The 17,950-nt window shown below is 40.2% G+C and overlaps 1 protein-coding gene and 1 long non-coding RNA gene across 2 annotated transcripts in view; one reads left to right on the top strand and one right to left on the bottom strand.

Annotated features, from left to right (window-relative positions):
* The first annotated feature begins 291 nt into the window (after positions 1-291).
* LOC127568210 (uncharacterized) lies at positions 292-8,022 on the top strand. Its single transcript, XR_007955977.1, has 3 exons — positions 292-348; positions 5,136-5,213; positions 7,978-8,022. It is a non-coding gene; the product is annotated as an uncharacterized LOC127568210 (long non-coding RNA).
* stil (STIL centriolar assembly protein) overlaps positions 3,454-17,950 on the bottom strand; it is a 64,473-nt gene continuing 49,976 nt past the window's right edge. Inside the window, exons 14-17 of the mRNA XM_052011688.1 lie at positions 15,103-15,331; positions 13,287-13,476; positions 7,901-8,151; positions 3,454-5,349 (exon numbers count right to left, since the gene is read on the bottom strand). Coding sequence (XP_051867648.1) covers positions 4,575-5,349; positions 7,901-8,151; positions 13,287-13,476; positions 15,103-15,331 — 1,445 coding nt within the window. The 3' untranslated portion in view covers positions 3,454-4,574. The remainder of the gene's footprint in view (positions 5,350-7,900; positions 8,152-13,286; positions 13,477-15,102; positions 15,332-17,950) is intronic.

Raw genomic sequence — 17,950 nt, 5'->3', positions numbered from 1 at the left:
TGGAATGAGCTGCCAGAGGAAGTGGTTGAGGCATGTACAATAACAACATTTATAAGACATAGATAGGTACATGGATAGGAAAGGTTTAGAAGGACTTGGGCCAAATGTGGGCAAATTAGCTCAGATGGGCATCTTGGTTGGTGTTGATGAATTGGGCTGAAGGGCCTGTTTCTGTACTGTATTACTTCATGATTCCATGACTGGTTTCTCACCTCATTTACACTGTTATTGAAACAGGGACCCAGTGTGGAGAGGACAACTGTGGGAAAGCGGAGAGAAACAGGCCTGGTGTGGAGAGCAGGAATGTGGGAGAGTATGAATTGCAAAATGAGGAATCTGCAGTGAGAGGTGATGAATGTAGACTAAGTTTAATTTAACATTTTGGCAAGCATTCACATTTTCAAGAACTAAAATTATAATCATACTGAATGAAAACACCATTGGGTATCCTTCCATACTAATCCCAGCTCCCAGCACTTGGTCCATAGCCCTCTATACCCAAGCAATCAATGTTTTCATTCTAAATACTTAAATGTTGTCTGCGACCCAACTTCAACCACTTTCTCAAGTACTTACCACTCTGGGTGAAGCAGGATCCCCCCTCAAAATCTCTTCCCCATTGTTCTAAACCTATATCCTCTAGTTTTGTCTACCTCCGATATGGGAAAATTTCCTGCAGTCGACCTGATTGATACTCAATTTTATACATTTCAGTCGTATTCCCTGTAAACCTCCCCCATTCCAGGAAGAACAGACCTAGCTTCTCCAGTCCCTCCTCATAATTGGGCTGCTCCAACCCAGGCAACATCCTGGTGAATCTCCTCTGCACCTTCTCCAGCACCACTACATATTTCCCATACCTTAGTGATCAGAACTGCACAGTAATCCAGCTGTGGTCTGACCAAGGTTTTATAAAGTTGGAGCATAACATCCTTACTTCTGTATTCTATGACCCGAATAATGCAAGGCCAATGTTCCATATGCCTTCCTAATCACATTATCTACTTGCATTGCCACCTTCAAGGATCTATGGACTTGTACTCAAAGATCTCTCTATTCCTCAATATTCCCCAAGACCCTGGAGTATGTCCTAGCCTCATTAGTGCTTCCAAAATGCATCACCTCACATTTGTCTGGATTAAACTCCATCTGCCACTTTTCAGCCCATTTCACCAACACATCAATATCTCTCTGCAGCTTAAGACTACTTACAACTACACCAAACTTAGTGTCATCTGTAAACTCACTGATTTTGCCTCCCACATACTTATCCAAATCATTCACATATATTATAAACAGCATAGGCCCCAGCACGAATCCTGATGGGAACCACTAGTCAAAGGCATCCTTTTATTGCCAAGTCACTTTTGGATCCTGTTTGCCAATATGCCCTGGATCCCATAGGTCCTAACCTTTTGAACCAGTCACCCAAGTGGGACCTTGTCAAAGGCTTTAGTAAAGTCCACATAAATCACATCACCTATCCTATCCTCATCAATACACTTAGTTACCTTTTCAAAGAATTCAATCATGTTGGTCAGACAGGATCTGCCCTTGACAAAGCCATGTTGATAATCTCTTATTGCCTTTCCAAATGTTCATTAATCCTCTCCCTGAATTTTTTTCCCAGCATCTTCCCTACCCCTAATGTTAGGTTCACAGGTCTATAGTTACCAGGCTTTTTCCTGCTGCTTTTCTTGAAGGGGGACAATGTTCGCTGTCCTCCAGTCATCTGGTACCTCATTCGTGTCCAGCAAAAATTAAAAAAATGTTAGCCAGAGCCCCAGCAATCCCTTCCTTACAGCTTTTAAATAAAGCCCAACCATTAAAATAGATAGTCTCAGATGCCAAAAGATTAAAAAAATCAACCTTGATTTGCTTTTGTATCATTATGCAGTGAACCATTTAAATGGAGTGTGAATCAATATAACGTTTTGCTTAAAATTATCTTCTGCTCTAGAACACAAGTGATAATGGCTAAATGCATGTAAAGTACTTACCCAACAAGACCTAAATTCTGCTGCACCAACTTGTAACACAGCCAATGAGGACAATAAATTTGTTCAGAGTATGGTCTTACAATTGGGAAAAGATTGAAGAACCACAAAACTCTTTCTCGGGGCAATAGTTGAGGAATTAATTTAATGAAGGCATTGGAAAAACTTCCCTTCCTTTAAATAATGTAATTAGATTTTTGTTTACATCCACTGAACACTGAAAAAGGTCTAATTTTTAAGAATTCTAAAAGAAAGCAATGTTTCAAAACCTCAGGACATAAAGGATATCATTGACAGTTGAGCACATTTAGAAGTGTAATCATTGTTTGCAGAAGGAGATGCAATTTGTGCAAACCTCGATTCCATTGACAATAATTCTAGACAATTTAGGGTATAGTAAATGCTATTTGAGGTGCAAAGGCTGGTTTGAAAAGAGTCATGGGATTTTTCTTGTTTAAATATTTTATCGTCTAGGCAGGATCTATGTCTTAACATCACATCTGACAGTGGAGCATTTCCTCCACTGCCTATATTTTGTGCTCAGGTGTGTGGCATGAAACTCAAATATAACTGTGTGCCGAGAGGACAAAACTGCTATCACTGAGTCATAGCTGTGGTCCTCCCTCAGTATTGCCTTGAAATGCCAGTGTGGGTAATATACTCATTTCAAAGGTGATTTGCATGGAAACCCTTTGTCTTATTTGGCTGTTTCCTCCATTGTGCTGGGGTTTGGCCCATCCCTATCCATCAAAAAGCTCAAATGTCACTTGGATTTCCATGTCAATCAACTGGGAGGAACTGGAAATTTAATTTTGATTGCCTAAAATATCTCTACGTTCAACAAATTCTCTCAGCCCCCAATCCTACCAAGTTTTCAGCAATCATTAGTAGTACTGGAAACACTATGATCTTGCTAACTCAGAGGCCTCTCACTCTTCAACCATTCAGCAGCACTGAAGTCTGAGCAGAACCAGAATATTGCAATGGAGAGGCCAGGATTACACAAAGGCCAGGAATTCCACTGCCCAATGGCAAACAGGCAACTTCAATTGTGAACAGGTAGTTGGAAGATGAGCTGCTTTGCAGTTGGCAAGCATTCTGCCAATCTGACCACCTTTCTATTGAAAACAAAGTTGCTCTCATAACATCTGTTGGCCATCCTTTTTTTAAAATTTTTACTTCCATCAGTTACTAAGCTGTTCTTTATTATCTAATGATGAACTAAGTTTGAAATTGTGAATGTAGAATCATCACTTTTGGTTTCATTCTATTTGCTGAATGTTAATTGCTGAAATAAAATTGAACATACTTTTCTGCTAAAATAGTAACTTCAGCTAAACTTTAAGAATAGTAAATAGATCACTAAAGGGCATCTATTGAGCCAGTCAAAAATCAATGCAAAATTCAACTACAAAAATGCACTGAATGTGAACAACCTCAAAATGGACCAACAACTATGTAGAAATTGTGCTAGTGTTTTATTTATAAACTGTCCAAAAATCCAGTGATTGAATAATTACAACAAAAAAAACTGTGCAAAAGTCAAAGATTAAATGGCATTAATGGGAAGACGACAAAAACAAGATCACATCTCAAAAGGAAACACTGGTAAACACCTCGCACAGTAAATGTAAAGAAAAAAATAAATCGATATACTCAAAATTTCTGTAAACTTTATCTTCAAGACTTCAGTGAAAAATTACAAATCCAAAAAGTAGTAGTAGAGGAAAACACAAATGCTATTTCTTAGGAGATTGGATAGTGAAGCAAGCGCAAACTTCCCCATTGCACCAATACTATTTTTATAAGCTTGCTATGATTTTCCTACACTTTCCCCATCCCATGCTCAAAATGAATTTTCATCTGCCCGTAGCCCACCCAACAACTGATGAAATCCTTCCCCTCACTGAATATTATTTGAATATTAGAATGCACTTTGATACTTCATACTACATTGGAAGTTCCAGATTATAAATGTTTGAAAAATAATTGTTAAAAGCACTCATCTGACAAAATGAGCAACAAGTGAAAATGTACTAATTTTCATTGAATTTTGGAAACATTCAGCTCAAAAAGGACAAACCTCTATCTTTCCAATAGATGACAAGATGATAAATATCAATGTGAACATAGGTGGGCCATTAGGATTGTGTGATTAACAGCATAGACCAAGCAAATGAGCTTGATTCTAAATATGAGCTACCAGTCTTTGGATTGCTGTAGCTGATTGCTTGAAGGCCAGAGCCAAGCTAAACATACATGTTTCTACAGTTATCATTTAATTGTAATTCCAAGACAGTCGTATCACACTTTGCCAATGAGGAAAAATGCATAATTCATTGTAAATTTTCTATACAGCTGTTGCTGAATTCACCAAGAACTTTGTCTTGTAGTTAAGACAATTGATAATCTGCTGCAGTCTTGAACCAAGTGGTGATTATTTAAATTGATTCCACACGGTAATACTTTACATTTGTCTTGAATTGATGCAAAATATGACACTGCTTACAAAATAGCTGATTTATACATACTTCAAATATTATCCATGCTTCTAGATCTTGTGAATCATCCTGATAGTTAAAACAGTTTGGGTAGCTGACGGAGCCTATTTACATCCAGAATGTTACCTACTGCATCACTGCTTTCTGTTAGTTTTTTCTTTTCGGGAGCATTTGGTATTAATTTTTTAGAAAAGTCTTGAATTTCATTTTCTTTGTCAGAGTGTTTATTGTTACCAATTTCTCCAGTGACCAGCTTAATTTTGGGTTTTGAATTCTTAAGAATCTGCTGAGCATCTTGACCCCGGGTATTCATATTCTGTGGTACTGAGGAAGCAACTTCATTAGTAATGTTTCTTAAAATATTCTCATCCATCTTGGAGGGAGACTCAGAGGTACAGTAGTTTTTAATCTTCACTTGTCTTTCAACCACTTTTTCATTCCTTGCTTTTCCAAAGGAAAGACCTTCTGAATCAGCTTTTGTGGCTTGAACGGTGGTGTCTAGCAATTCTTCATCATCACTGCTCTGGTAATCCTCCACCAGTCCATATCTCTTCATGTATTTGCGTGTGGCAAATGACATATTACTGGGAGAAATCAAGCTCAGACCTACCATGCTTCTATCTGTGTTTAATTCTAGGAGACCATTTAGGGATGTGGATTCACCATTACTATTAAGCCTGCTGAGGGACATCTGGGAGAGCTGAGCATCATTCAGGTACTTGAGAGCTATAGCATTGGCCTCCATGCTAAGGTCAACTCCACTAGTTCCAAATCCACTTGTGCCAACGTTGACAAATGACATGTAGTTCAGCCTTGGAATAACTGCTTCCGGGTTTATGCGAGCCAATGTGCTTCAAAACAAGGAAACAAAGTTGTTACATATTCAGGTAAACATTATTACACTTTTTTAAAAAAAAATGTAAAATTCCTTGTCACATTGTCATGTACACTAACAAATATTATTTCTTTGGCGAAGTTGGGCAGAAATAGTCCTAGGTCATCTCTTAAATACATGAAATGCAGCATAGGACCCTTGTAAAATCTGGAACCAAATTTCAGAATAGCATCATGGAAATAGGCTACCATATCACAAGTTAATTGCATGCAGAAAATTAATCTCAATTCCTTCTTATTTAATAATCAAAATCATAAAATTCTTCACAATCACTGTGTAAGCAAAATCTATTCTGCACCAAGTTACAACCAGTTAATTTAATATTGATTTTCTCAGAAAAAAAAACTCCTTTCCTTTAAACTATCTAAAGAGAGAGATGGACTATACCTTTGACATTTAACACTCCCAGAGGATCAGTCTAAATTATGACCAAATGTTGAACATAACCCAAATTAGAAAATTGCCAAATGAACTAAAAATCAAAAAGTTATACATTTGTAAGCTACAGGTTACAAAACATTTGCTTACAACCAGAATCTCTTTTCTGGTTATTTCACCTACTGGAATTCAACTAGTTATCATCAACAATAGAGGTCGGTTGGTGGGGGAATAATTTCCAGGGACTGGAAGAATACTTGATACACAAGACTGATGATTTTTGACAAATTATCAATCCAGGACTTCAATTATATAACCTTATACTCAATCAAAAGGGTTTGAACTGGGGTTGTATGTTGACGATTCTTTCATGTTCTACCATAAACCCATGCCCTCTGATGCTAAATTGGCTGATGTGGTAAAGCAGACCCTGCATAAAAAATGTTAGTTGAACTAATAATTGGCAGGTGGGTTTGGTACTACTGTTACGAGAAAGGTTCTTTTGGATCTCAAAGATAGAGGTATCTGGACACACAGTCTTTGTAAATAAAATTCTCCTTTTTAAAAGTACAAAGACAGATATAGGAACAGAATGGGAAGGAACAAATGCACACTCGCACTTGGGTGATCACGAAATGTGAGAGGAGTCGCAACAGGGGTGAAGTGCACACACACACAACAAACTAGTACAAATGATCAGGGAATGAACAAATACGTTGCCTGAACCCCCTGAATCTGGGCAAACAATGGCTCTACGCTACTGGGGATCTACTTAGGATGCTCCTAGACCCCTGTGGAAGTGCACCCTCTCACCTGTGGAAGTGCACCCTCTCACCTGTGGTCTTGACCCCAGCAGCAATAGGAAAAGAGAAAGAGCTACCCACGTGTACCATCTTTTATAGGGCTGGGGAGCTGGGTGTAGCCCGCTCAGGTAATTCAAACAAGCCAATGATTCAGGGTCAAGAACAAAGGTGTGTTACAAAGCCAATCCTTGGGTGTGCTCTTGATGGGTGGGGTGGAGCTGAACCCTTGATTGACAGTGGTGTCACTTCCAACCCGATGGGCAATGCTATCATCCGACCATGGGGGTCAGTGGTGTTGTCACTGTCATCTGACAGCCATGGCCTTTCATACTACAACTACCCAATCACAGACAAATACCATTTGCAATGAGAAAAGCCCAACCAGGTTTTTGTGTCTATAAATTGCATCAAATTTGGAAAGTCTCTCACCTTAACATCTTGGGGTAAGCAGTGTTATCATTAAACAGAAGCTAAAGGATCAGTTACATGAGTAAAGCAGTAACAAACATTTGGCCAGTGTGTATGATATACCTTATTTCATTGAATCAACATTTCTCCAGTTTTTCATGGCTCAAATCAGGAACGATGTTGAGTACTTATTGTTGGCTGGCTGGACATGTTAGAAATAACAACCTGAATACAACATTCAGGATGGAGCAGTCAGCTCGACTGATGGCCTTTGAACTTGCATCGATTGCCTCCTCAACCATAGCAATATGGCTTCAGGAGCAACTGGCAAAGTTAACCTAATGACATCTTTCAGTACCACAACTACTAATAAGGACATGCAGCAATATTATGGTAATATGGCCATTAAGCACATCGTGCACTGAACACAATTCTCCCTTATCATTGCACTCAAAATTCTGGAAGCATTCAGCCAACACTACCAGTTCATCAGCAGCATGATGATTCAAGGCGTCATTCTGCTATTATCTACTTAATGCATTGGGATACATGTGATAAATGCAGTTTCCACTGCAATTCTCATGTCAAAAAAACATGATTCTTAATGCATTTTGAAATTTAAAAAAAAAATTCTAATGCATTTCTTGTAGACAGGTTGAGGTTGAGAGCATAGCTAAAGAGATTTATCTGCAAATCTGGCATTTCTTCAGGTCACAGACCCATGGTGAGAAGTGGCTTAAAAAGGAAAATTCAGGAGTCAATTATAATTGCTAAATACTGGTGCTATCGAATATTTCCCTAAATTGACAGGAATGCAGCTTTCTACCTTGGAGGAAGGATGACATTATTTATAAAAATAACTTGTTTTCAGACTTTTAAGATATAGATTTCTTCATTATCACAATTAATTGCCAATACCTTGCATTTTCAACTTTGCTTTTGGTCTTGATCACATTGGAAGATTCAAGATCGATTTTCACTCCCATTTTCTTCAGCTGTTTCAGGGTAGCGTTAAACACATCATTTTCACCCGTCTGACAGTTCTGGAGGTCGAGGTGCTTGCTCCTTCTGTCGATATTCTGTGGAGAAGATTCTAATCTGGCATCTTTGTTTAGTGCTTCCTGGCTTTCTTTTGAATTACAGGATTCTATGAGTTGGTTCACCTGGCCCTTTTTGAGAAAATAAACATTTATTCAACTATTAATAGTCCTTTGCATTGTTACAAACTGCATTCATATTTTTGTGGTAATTTGAAACACATTGTTTTGTGTCCATGTGTTATAATGCTTTACCTTTGCATAATTTTAACTTGGTGGTGGTGGGGGGTTACTGAGATAATCAACCCAATTTACATCCTTTACTTTCCTGTTCAATACAAAAGGTGCCATTTAAATTTAATAGATCCCAACAAAATCCTTCTGTCTTTTGCACTATTTTTGAAACTTATAGTAAGTTTTATGGCTTTATGTCTTGCACTGCACTGCTGCAACAAAACAACAGATTTCACGACATATGTCAGTGATAATAAAGCCGATTCTGATTCAATTTAGCGCCATTATTTTGTACATCAGAAGCCTAATTCCTATTTACAGGTGTTTTCACGACTGAATAAATGTTATAGAACATGGAACATTATAGCACAGTACAGGCCCTTCAGCCCACAGTGTTGTGCCGACATTTTATCCTGCTCTAATATCTAACCCTTCCCTCCCACATAGCCACATGAATGACAGAAAAATGGAGGGCTATCTAAGAGTCTCTTAAATGTCCCTAACGTATCTGCCTCCACAACCTCTGCCAGCAGTGTGTTTCACGCACCCACCACTCTGTAAAAAAAAATTACCTCTGTCATCCTCCTTATACCTTCCTCCAATCACCTTAAAATTATGCTCCCTCGTGTTAGCCATTTTTGCCCTGGGATAAAGTCTCTGACTGTCCACTCGACCTATGCCTCTTATCATCTTGTACACCTCTATCAAGTCACCTCCCATCATCCTCCTCTCCAAAGAGAAAAGCCCTTGCTCACTCAAACTATCCTCATAAGACATGCTCTCCAATCCAGGCAGCATCCTGGTAAATCTCCTCTGCATGCTCTCTAAAGCTTTCATATCCTTCCTACAATGAGGCGACCAGAACTGAACACAATACAAGTGTGGCCTAACCAGAGTTCTATAGAGTTGCAACATTACCTTGTGGTTCTTGAACTCAATACCTTGACTAATGAAGGCCAACACACCATATGCCTTGTTAACAACCCTATCAACCTGCGCAGCGACGTTGAGGGATCTATGGACGCGTACACCAAGACCCCTCTCTTCCTCCACACTGCTAAGAGTCCTGCTATTAACCTTGTATTCTGCCTTCAAATTCAGTCTTCCAAAGTGTATCACCTCACACTTTTCTGGGTTGAACTCCAGCTGCCACTTCTCAGCCTAGCTCTGCATCCTATTAATATCCTGTTGTACTCTACAGTAACCTTCTACACTATCCACAACACCACCAACCTTTGTATCATCAGCAAACTTATTAACTCACCCTTGCACATCCTCATCCAAGTCATACATAAAAATCACAAAGAGCAGGGGTCCTAGAACAGATCCCTGCGGAACACCACTGGTCACTGACCTCCAGGCAGAATAGGCTCCATCTACCATCACCCTCTGTGTGGGTGAGCCAATTCTGAATTCACACAGCCAAATTTCCCTGGATCTCATGCCTCCTGACTTTCTGAATGAGCCTTCCATGAGGAACCTTATCAAATGCCTTACTAAAATCCATGTACACCATATCCACTGCTCTACCTTCATCAATGTGCTTTGTCACATCCTCAAAGAATTCAATCAGGCTCGTGAGGCACAACTTGCCTCACAAGGCCATACTGACTGTCCCTAATCAGCCTATGCTTCCAAGCTCTTCCCTCGCTTCCCATAATAACCTTGGATCTATCCCATCTGGCCCCGGTGACTTATCTATCCTAATGTTTTTCAAAAGTTCCAGCACATCCTCTTTCCTCACATTGACATGCCCTAGCATATCAGCCTGTTGTACGCCATCCTCACACACATCAAGATCTCTCTTACTGGTGAATACCGAAGCAAAGTATTCATTAAGGACCTCCCCTACCTCTTCTGACTCCAGGCACACATTTCCTTTTTTAACCCTGATTGGTCCTACTCTCTCTCTTATCCTCTTATTCTTCACATGTGTAGAACACCTTGGGGTTTTCCTTAATCCTACTCGCCAAGGCCTTCTCATGCCCCCTTCTAGCTCTCCTAAGTCCATTCTTAAGCTCCCTCCTGGCTATCTTGTAACTCTCCAGAGCCCTGTCTCATCCATGCTTTCTAAACCTTAGGTTAGCTTCTTTCTTCCTCTTGACGAGACATTCTACATCTCCTGTCAACCACAGTTCCTTCACTCTACCATCCTTACCCTGCCTCAATGGGACAAACCTATCCAGAATCCCATGCAAGTACTCCCTAAACAACCTCCACATTTCCACTATGCACTTCCCAAAGAACATCTGTTCCCAATTTACACTCCCAAATTCCTGCCTGATAGCATCATAATCCCCCCCTCCCCCAATTAAATACTTTCCCATATTGTCTGCTCCTATCCCTCTCCAAGGCTATGGTAAAGGTCCAGGAGTTATGGTCACTGTCTCAAATGCTCTCCCACTGAGAGATCTGAAACTTGATCAGGCTCATTGCCTAGTACCAGGTCCAGCAAGGCCTCTCCTCTTGTCAGCCTGTCCACACACTGCGTCAGGAATCCTTCCTGGACACCTACCTAACTCTGCCCCCTCTATCCCCTTTACACTAAGGAGGTGCCAATCAATATCCTAAGATAATAATTGAATTCCCTGCAAAATATAGCCTCACAGGCTACTACTCCTTAGAAAACCAACTTTGCACTTAAATATGCAAAACTAGCTTCTTCTGAAAGGAAGTAGCTAATCATATCAGACTTCATATTAAGCACCTATGCTTACAATTATTGACTGATACAACTTTTACCTGAACACCAGTGATTAGTGTGTTCTCCAACCTTGAGGTGTGAGAACACACTAATCACTGGTGTTCCGGTAAAAGTTGGCATTTTAGAAGCAGCAAACTTTTGGGCAAAGCAGGAAGTGACATTTATCCTCAGCCCTCCTACAGTTTTCCAAGAAAGGTGCTTTAGGAACAGCTGCTCCCTAGTTGCTGCATCCTGACTAATGATGGAAGGGTTTTTCATGTCAATTAAGAATCAGTGATAATCAATCTTCCTGTCTGGGTACTATTGAAGAGTGAGTAACTAATGGAAGTGGTTTAAATTACCACCCCCACCCCCAATGATAAATTGATGCCAGCATATCAGACATATTTGAGCTGTGAATATTCAACATCCTAAATGTGACAGAGAAGTAGAATGCAAGAACAACAGAAAAAGTTACTGCAGAAATGGGTTATCAAAGCACAATGACCCCAGCACCAACAGCAAAAGATTCCATCCCACCCGATGCCGCCAAAATCTAGCCAATAAAAACCTCAAGGTGTATTGAACATGGATGGAAAGACTGATTGCACAAAGGAGGATCCATCAAAGGAAATCAACACACAGATATAGTCATACCTTAAAACAACTCATTTCTCCAGTGAACATTAATTCTACAAAGTGAACTACAGCACTGCAAAGATCATGTAGGGAAAGCAGTGGAACACCTCTCCTCATACATTGGAGCTTAAAATATAATAAATACCTCTGTCACCTTATAGACTTTGGTGTGCAACAAGCAAAACCCACTATGGAATGAAGAGATACTGTGTATATTGTTTAACAGGGACTTCACCAAGGACCTATTCAGGAGAACTCGCACATTTATGAATACTTTTTTTCCCAAAGAAAGTGCTGCAAGCAGAAAGCTATAGAAAATAATGGAAGATAGACATACGAGGGAACAGGCTACATGGGGAAAAAGGGGAAATTGATGGGAATGCTCTGAGAACTGGCATGGATTTCACAGGCTGAATGCCTCCAACAGTGCAAGGAAAAATGAGAAATATAAAATGAGAAATAGTTTTTGTGTGGTAGAATCTGAGCCAGAGTTGATGGAATAGTGGGGAGGATAAAATGGGTTAGGTTAGACTTGGTGTAAAAATGGGTGGTTGATGGGTCAGCATAGACTTTGTGGGACACATGGCCGGTTTCTGTGTTGTATCTTTAAGACCAAAGTACTTGAACACCGTAACATATACTCAATCCATTATTTGAAGATGACACCTAAGAAATGATATGCCCGCTTCTTAATCGAGGACCTCCAAGGATCTACTTGCAGCAGAGCCTTTTCCCTCTGACATCGGAAGAGATCAATGATCCTTCGGAAAGATTCTCTAACAGAGAGAGAGTCCACCCTCCTACCCATGGAGATTCAATGCTATTAAGTTGCTCTGGGCTCACCTGAAGCACCCATACAAATAGGTCAGCAGCCTGCAATGAATGGGTCACCTCCTGATTCTCAAAAGCCTTCCTACCACACAACAGGCACCAAACAGGGAGCATAATAGAAGACCGTACACTTATCAGAATACGTGCAGCTCCAATGACATTCAAGCAGCTAGACACCGCGTAGGTTAAAGCAGCCTACTTAACTAATATCCCACGTCCCACCAGCACACTATGATCACAGTGTGTACCTTTTACAAAATACACTTCAATAAGTCAAAGATTCTACGAAAGCATCTTCCAAATCTTCAACCTCCATCACCATTCAGGAGTGGCAGTTACAAAGGAAAACCACTTCCTCCAAGTCACACACCTTCCTTACTTGGGGATACATTCCTAATAATAAAGCTTCGTCATTGCTGGTTTAAATCCTTACCCAACAATGGTGGAGAGCCTTCACCCAAAAGAGTGCAGCAGTTCAAGGTAGTGGCTCTACAAAGAGCTGTCATGAACACAATGGACCAAATGACTTCCTTTAGAGCTGCAAATTTTCTTTGATTATATGTTACATATATTGACTTTATAGAATACAAAAACCAGAAAGATACATTTGAAACTTCCAACCCCAGCTGAAGTAACTAAGCCAGAAAATAACTGAGGAATGAGCATGGACTTAATTAGTTTTATAGTTGCTACCTGCTGGGGACATATTTTCTTGGCTGGTTCATACAATGTACTTATGGGCTACTAGTCACCTGGGTGCACAGCAGTTACAACCACTATTTTTAGCAAAATTTAATACTTCAGATGATAGAAAATAAGGAAATATCCAAGCATTCCATTAAGAAGAAATGCAGCTAGTAAAATCTAACTGAACACTTACCATTAAATTCTGGTAAAATTTCTGCTCATTTTGTGATTCTGTGGTATGCTCTTCAATTTCTTTATTACCAATGTTACATGATACATCAGATTCATTAGTTTTCAAATGCATACTTGCACTCTCCCCAAGCACTGGGCTCTGAAAACTTATATGTTGATCCCAGCAGTTTTTTGTACACCCAGTTGCACAGCTGAAAAGGAAAACAAATGAAAATTTTCAGACATCACACAGGAAGTTTAATCGCATACCAGAAATCTAACAATTTGTAAGATAATCTCCAAAACATGGTAAAATTATTAATAGAAGTGGTATAGATGTGTTCAAAATAAAATCATAAATGGAAAAGGTACACATCAATTTACGAACCATCACAAATCTGTCAGGCTGGAGATCAACATAGGCAAATGTGAAAAAAAAATCTTCCTATACTAATGTCTCTACAGTATACAAAATCTACCAGGTTGAAATTTCAATAAGAAATTCATGGTCATTTTGCAATGTCCCAAAGAAGTTCCTGCAATTTAATTTCTCCATTTCTCTTCTCTGCACCCCACACCAAAGTTCAAATGACCACACATTTTGGGCAGTCATAATGATGATGATATTACTACTCAGTTATCACAGAAAAAAAATGGTAAGCCACTGGGGCTGTTTTTCGGAAGAGCATCTGAGCAGTATACAGTATATTAAAAAAAAATCAATAAAATTAATACTGATGCTTTGAACCTTCCATGTACACCCAGACAAGATTCAATTGCCATTTTAGTTTCCCCAGAAGTGGAGTGTACAAGCACCTTGCAGTTAATGCCAATCACAGAAAAATCAAAGAAAGATGTAAAGTCTAAACAGTTTATTTCCCAAACAAGTTACTGCTCTGACTGCCTCTCTTGTATGTCCAATAGATAATAGGAGTCAGGACCCACTGGGGCAAGTAACATCAGCCGAAGATTAATAACTTGCCCCTTCTTCACTTTTCCACTCAGTATTAAGTTCCTAAATAAATTGGAACAAGACTGGAATTGCCTGGAGTCGTTTTATATTATATAAGAATTCTTGAATTACAAAGGGAAATTAATGCATTTACAGGAGGCACACAAGGAATGTGTTGCTGTGGGAGATGAAGGAAAGAGTTACATTAATGTCACATCTTACAACCTCCCAGAAACCACTACTCAGATTAAAGATACTTTAGAACCAAGATCACCAGAAACACGCCTAGAATGCCATTACTGCTTTTTCAATGGCTTCCATGAATAATAGTTGTAAACAGTACTTTAAGTGTTAGATGCAATTTCATTTTCAAATAAATTTACTTTCATCATCCTTCCCATTTTTAATGGTTTGTCTATTTTGTCATTTATTAGACCATTTCCATTTCCTGACAACTCATTTTTTTTAAACTGTTTGGTTATAATTATGCTCACTGATTCATGGAAACATTCAAATTTATAGCCAATAGACTATGAATTTGCTGTTGTGTGAAAATTAGAATGTAAAAAACAAAAAACTTCTGCTATTGAAACATTTAGAATTGTTCACTTCCCTTGTGTCAAACTATAGCACTGACAGAAATTTACAGTAGAGACAAATAAGAAAAAAATCTCACTATACTTGCTCAAAAACCTATTCACATTTCTTTTCTCGGAAATAAATCTTCATTTTAACTTTTGGTAAATCTGTATAACTAGGCTTCAGATCAAACATGATTTTTCGTTTAAATTTTAATCACAATCTTGGCTTGTATCCATATTTTTAATTATTTTTTTCTTGATGAAATGTGGATTACTATGTTATTAAGACTTTATTATGATCTTACTTCTGAACATCTGTAGCTTGATCAGTATTTGCTGCAACCTGACTGTCCTCCACAAAGTTGTGAATGTCCACCTCATTCAGTGAGGAGGCAATACTGGTGTGACTGGTATCCTTGGTTGTAATAGAGGCAGTCATTTCTTCATTGGATGATTCGGAGTCATTTAACTTGAGACTGGAAAGCGACTGGTGCGTGTCTTGCTTCTCGGGTGGACACCAGAACAAACTGGCACCTAGTAATGAATATACAATTAATATTAATACAATATAATGCAACAAACAATCTGCTGGAGGAATTCAACTGGTCAAGCAGCATCTTTGGGGGTGGCGAGGGGAAAAGAGGAGGAATTGCTGACATTTTGGGTCAAAACCTTGGTTTAACAGAGCACATCTCAAAGCTTCACCGTGACATTAACTAATGTCACACGCTCTTAGAATGACAAGACTTAAGCTGATGTTCCCAAAACTAAAATACATGAAAGGGCAGATAATGGAAACCCCACTATGGTAAGTTAGATCACCAAATATGCTTTTAAAAAGGATGATATTGTTAAAAGGACACACTGAATATGCAAGGGGTCTCAACTCCAGGCAGTAGTAGTCAAATGAAAGCTGTTGGCAAAGAACTGGAATTACTTAGCATAGAAAGGCAAGAGGGAAAAACTGAGGACAAGGGGGTATTTTAACAAAGCTATTTTGCTCAAAGGGTTTAGTGCTTCTCATACTTTCATCTTGCATGCAAAATGTTTAGCCATTGTTCAATTGTTACAATGTGCCAGTATTCATTTGTTCATGAGTAACAGCTAAGTTTTAATAAAGGTACCTTTTTATCCAAAACTTGTAAAATGTCAATCTGACATTATTGCATCTATTCCTTACTGATATGAGGTCAGTGCTATACACACAGCCATTATAACAGGTAATCTGAACCAACTGTTGATCGTCCATGACAAAACAATGCCAACATAGATTCTCCATACACAATTCTGAATTCTTTCTTCTGATGGTGCCAATTTACGTATCAAGATACAGCTTTGGCTTCACCTTCTCAAAATGTTATGCACCACGTTATGTCTCAGTAAATTCCCACCGTGACATCTAACTGAGGCTAAAGTGCCTGGCTTATCAACTTGTTCATCATGATTCTTTCCTCTGACACCGCCTCTTGTTTCAATCATTTGCAAATCTGAACTTCTGTGTGATAGCAACTAGAACTGTATGTGTTCTAGTGACATAGAAGCATTCTGGAAACAGCATGAGGGATAGTAGTGCAGCCAGTAGAGCTGCTGTCTCACAGTGCCAAAGACCTAGGTTCAAACCCTTGGGTGCTGTCTATGTAGAGTTTGCATGTTATCCTCGAGACCACGTGGGTTTCATCTGGGTGTTGCAGTTTATCCTCGTACGTGGACACCATCCCGTCCCCCCAGTCCAATCCCTTCCCACCTCCATCCGTGACACACCACACGCTCTCCAACTCTTCCATAGTTTTAAGTTCTCTGCCACACACAACCTCATCTTCACCATGGGCGTCCAGTCACATTCCCCATAATGACAGCCTCACCGCCCTCCTCTTCTTTCTTGACAAGAGACAGAAAGAATCCCCTTCCACTAACACTCTCCTCCGCCTGGCTGAGCTTGTCCTCACCCTAAGCAATGTCACTTTCGATTCCTCTCACTTTTTACAGACCAAAGGTGTAGCAATGGGCACTCGCAGGGACCCCAGCTGTGCCTGTCTCTTCGTTGGCTATGTTGAACAGTCTCTGTTCTAAGCCTAATCTGGCCCCACTCCTCAACTCTTTCTCTGCTATATCGACAACTGCTTTGGTATCATCTCTTGCACTGTGCGGAACTTGACAGTTTCAGAAATTTCGCCACTAATTTTCACCCTGCTCTCCAATTCACTTGGACTATCTTTGACACCTCTCTCTCCTTCCTCGATCTTTCCATCTCCATCTCAAGAGATTCCTTATCCACCGACATCTTCTACAAACTCAAATGACCCCCACAGTTACCTCGATTACAGCTCCTCCCACTCCGTCTCTTGCAAGGACACGATCCCTTTTTCTCAATTTCTCTGCCTCCGCTGTATCTGCTCCCACGATGAGGCTTTCCACTCCAGGACGTCCAAGATGTCCAACTTTTTTACTACCCGTTGCTTCCCCCCCACCCCCGCCACCACCACTGTAGTTGAGAGAGCTCGCACCCACATTTCCCGCACCTCTGCTCTCACCCCACCCCTCCCAGACCCAACAGGGATAGGGTCCCCCTTGTCCTCACATTTCATCCTACCAGCCTACGTATCCAACACATCATTCTCCGCCATCTCCAACGGAACCCCACCACCAAGCACATCTTTGCCGCCCCACCCCTTTCTGCCTTTCTCAGGGGCCGCTCTCTCCACGACTCTCTAGTTCACTCCTCCCCCTCCACCCACTAAGCTCCCACCCCGGGAACTTTCCACTGCCCCCACCATAAGTGCAACACCTGCCCCCACACCACCTCCATCCAGGCACCCAAACAGTCCTTTCAGGTGAGACAGATTTACCTGCACCTCCCTTAATATCATCTATTGCATTCGCTGCTCCAAGTGTGACCAAACGCAGACTAGGTGACAGCTTTGCAGAACACCTGCGCTCCATCCGTAACCGTGATCTGCATCTCCCTGTTGCCAGTCACTTCAACTCCTCCCCTCCCTCCCTCACCAATCACAGATGTGTCAGTCCTCAGCCTCCTCCACTGCCAGGAGAATTCCAAGCGCAAACTGGAGGAACAACACCTCATTTTCCCTCTTGGAACCTTGCAGCCTAATGGCATGAACAGTGAATTCTTCTACTTTAAGTAACCCCCCACAC

This window comes from Pristis pectinata, chromosome 3 (genome assembly GCF_009764475.1).
Source record: "Pristis pectinata isolate sPriPec2 chromosome 3, sPriPec2.1.pri, whole genome shotgun sequence".
NCBI lineage: Eukaryota > Metazoa > Chordata > Chondrichthyes > Rhinopristiformes > Pristidae > Pristis > Pristis pectinata.
This window is presented reverse-complemented; position numbering and strand designations above follow the sequence as displayed.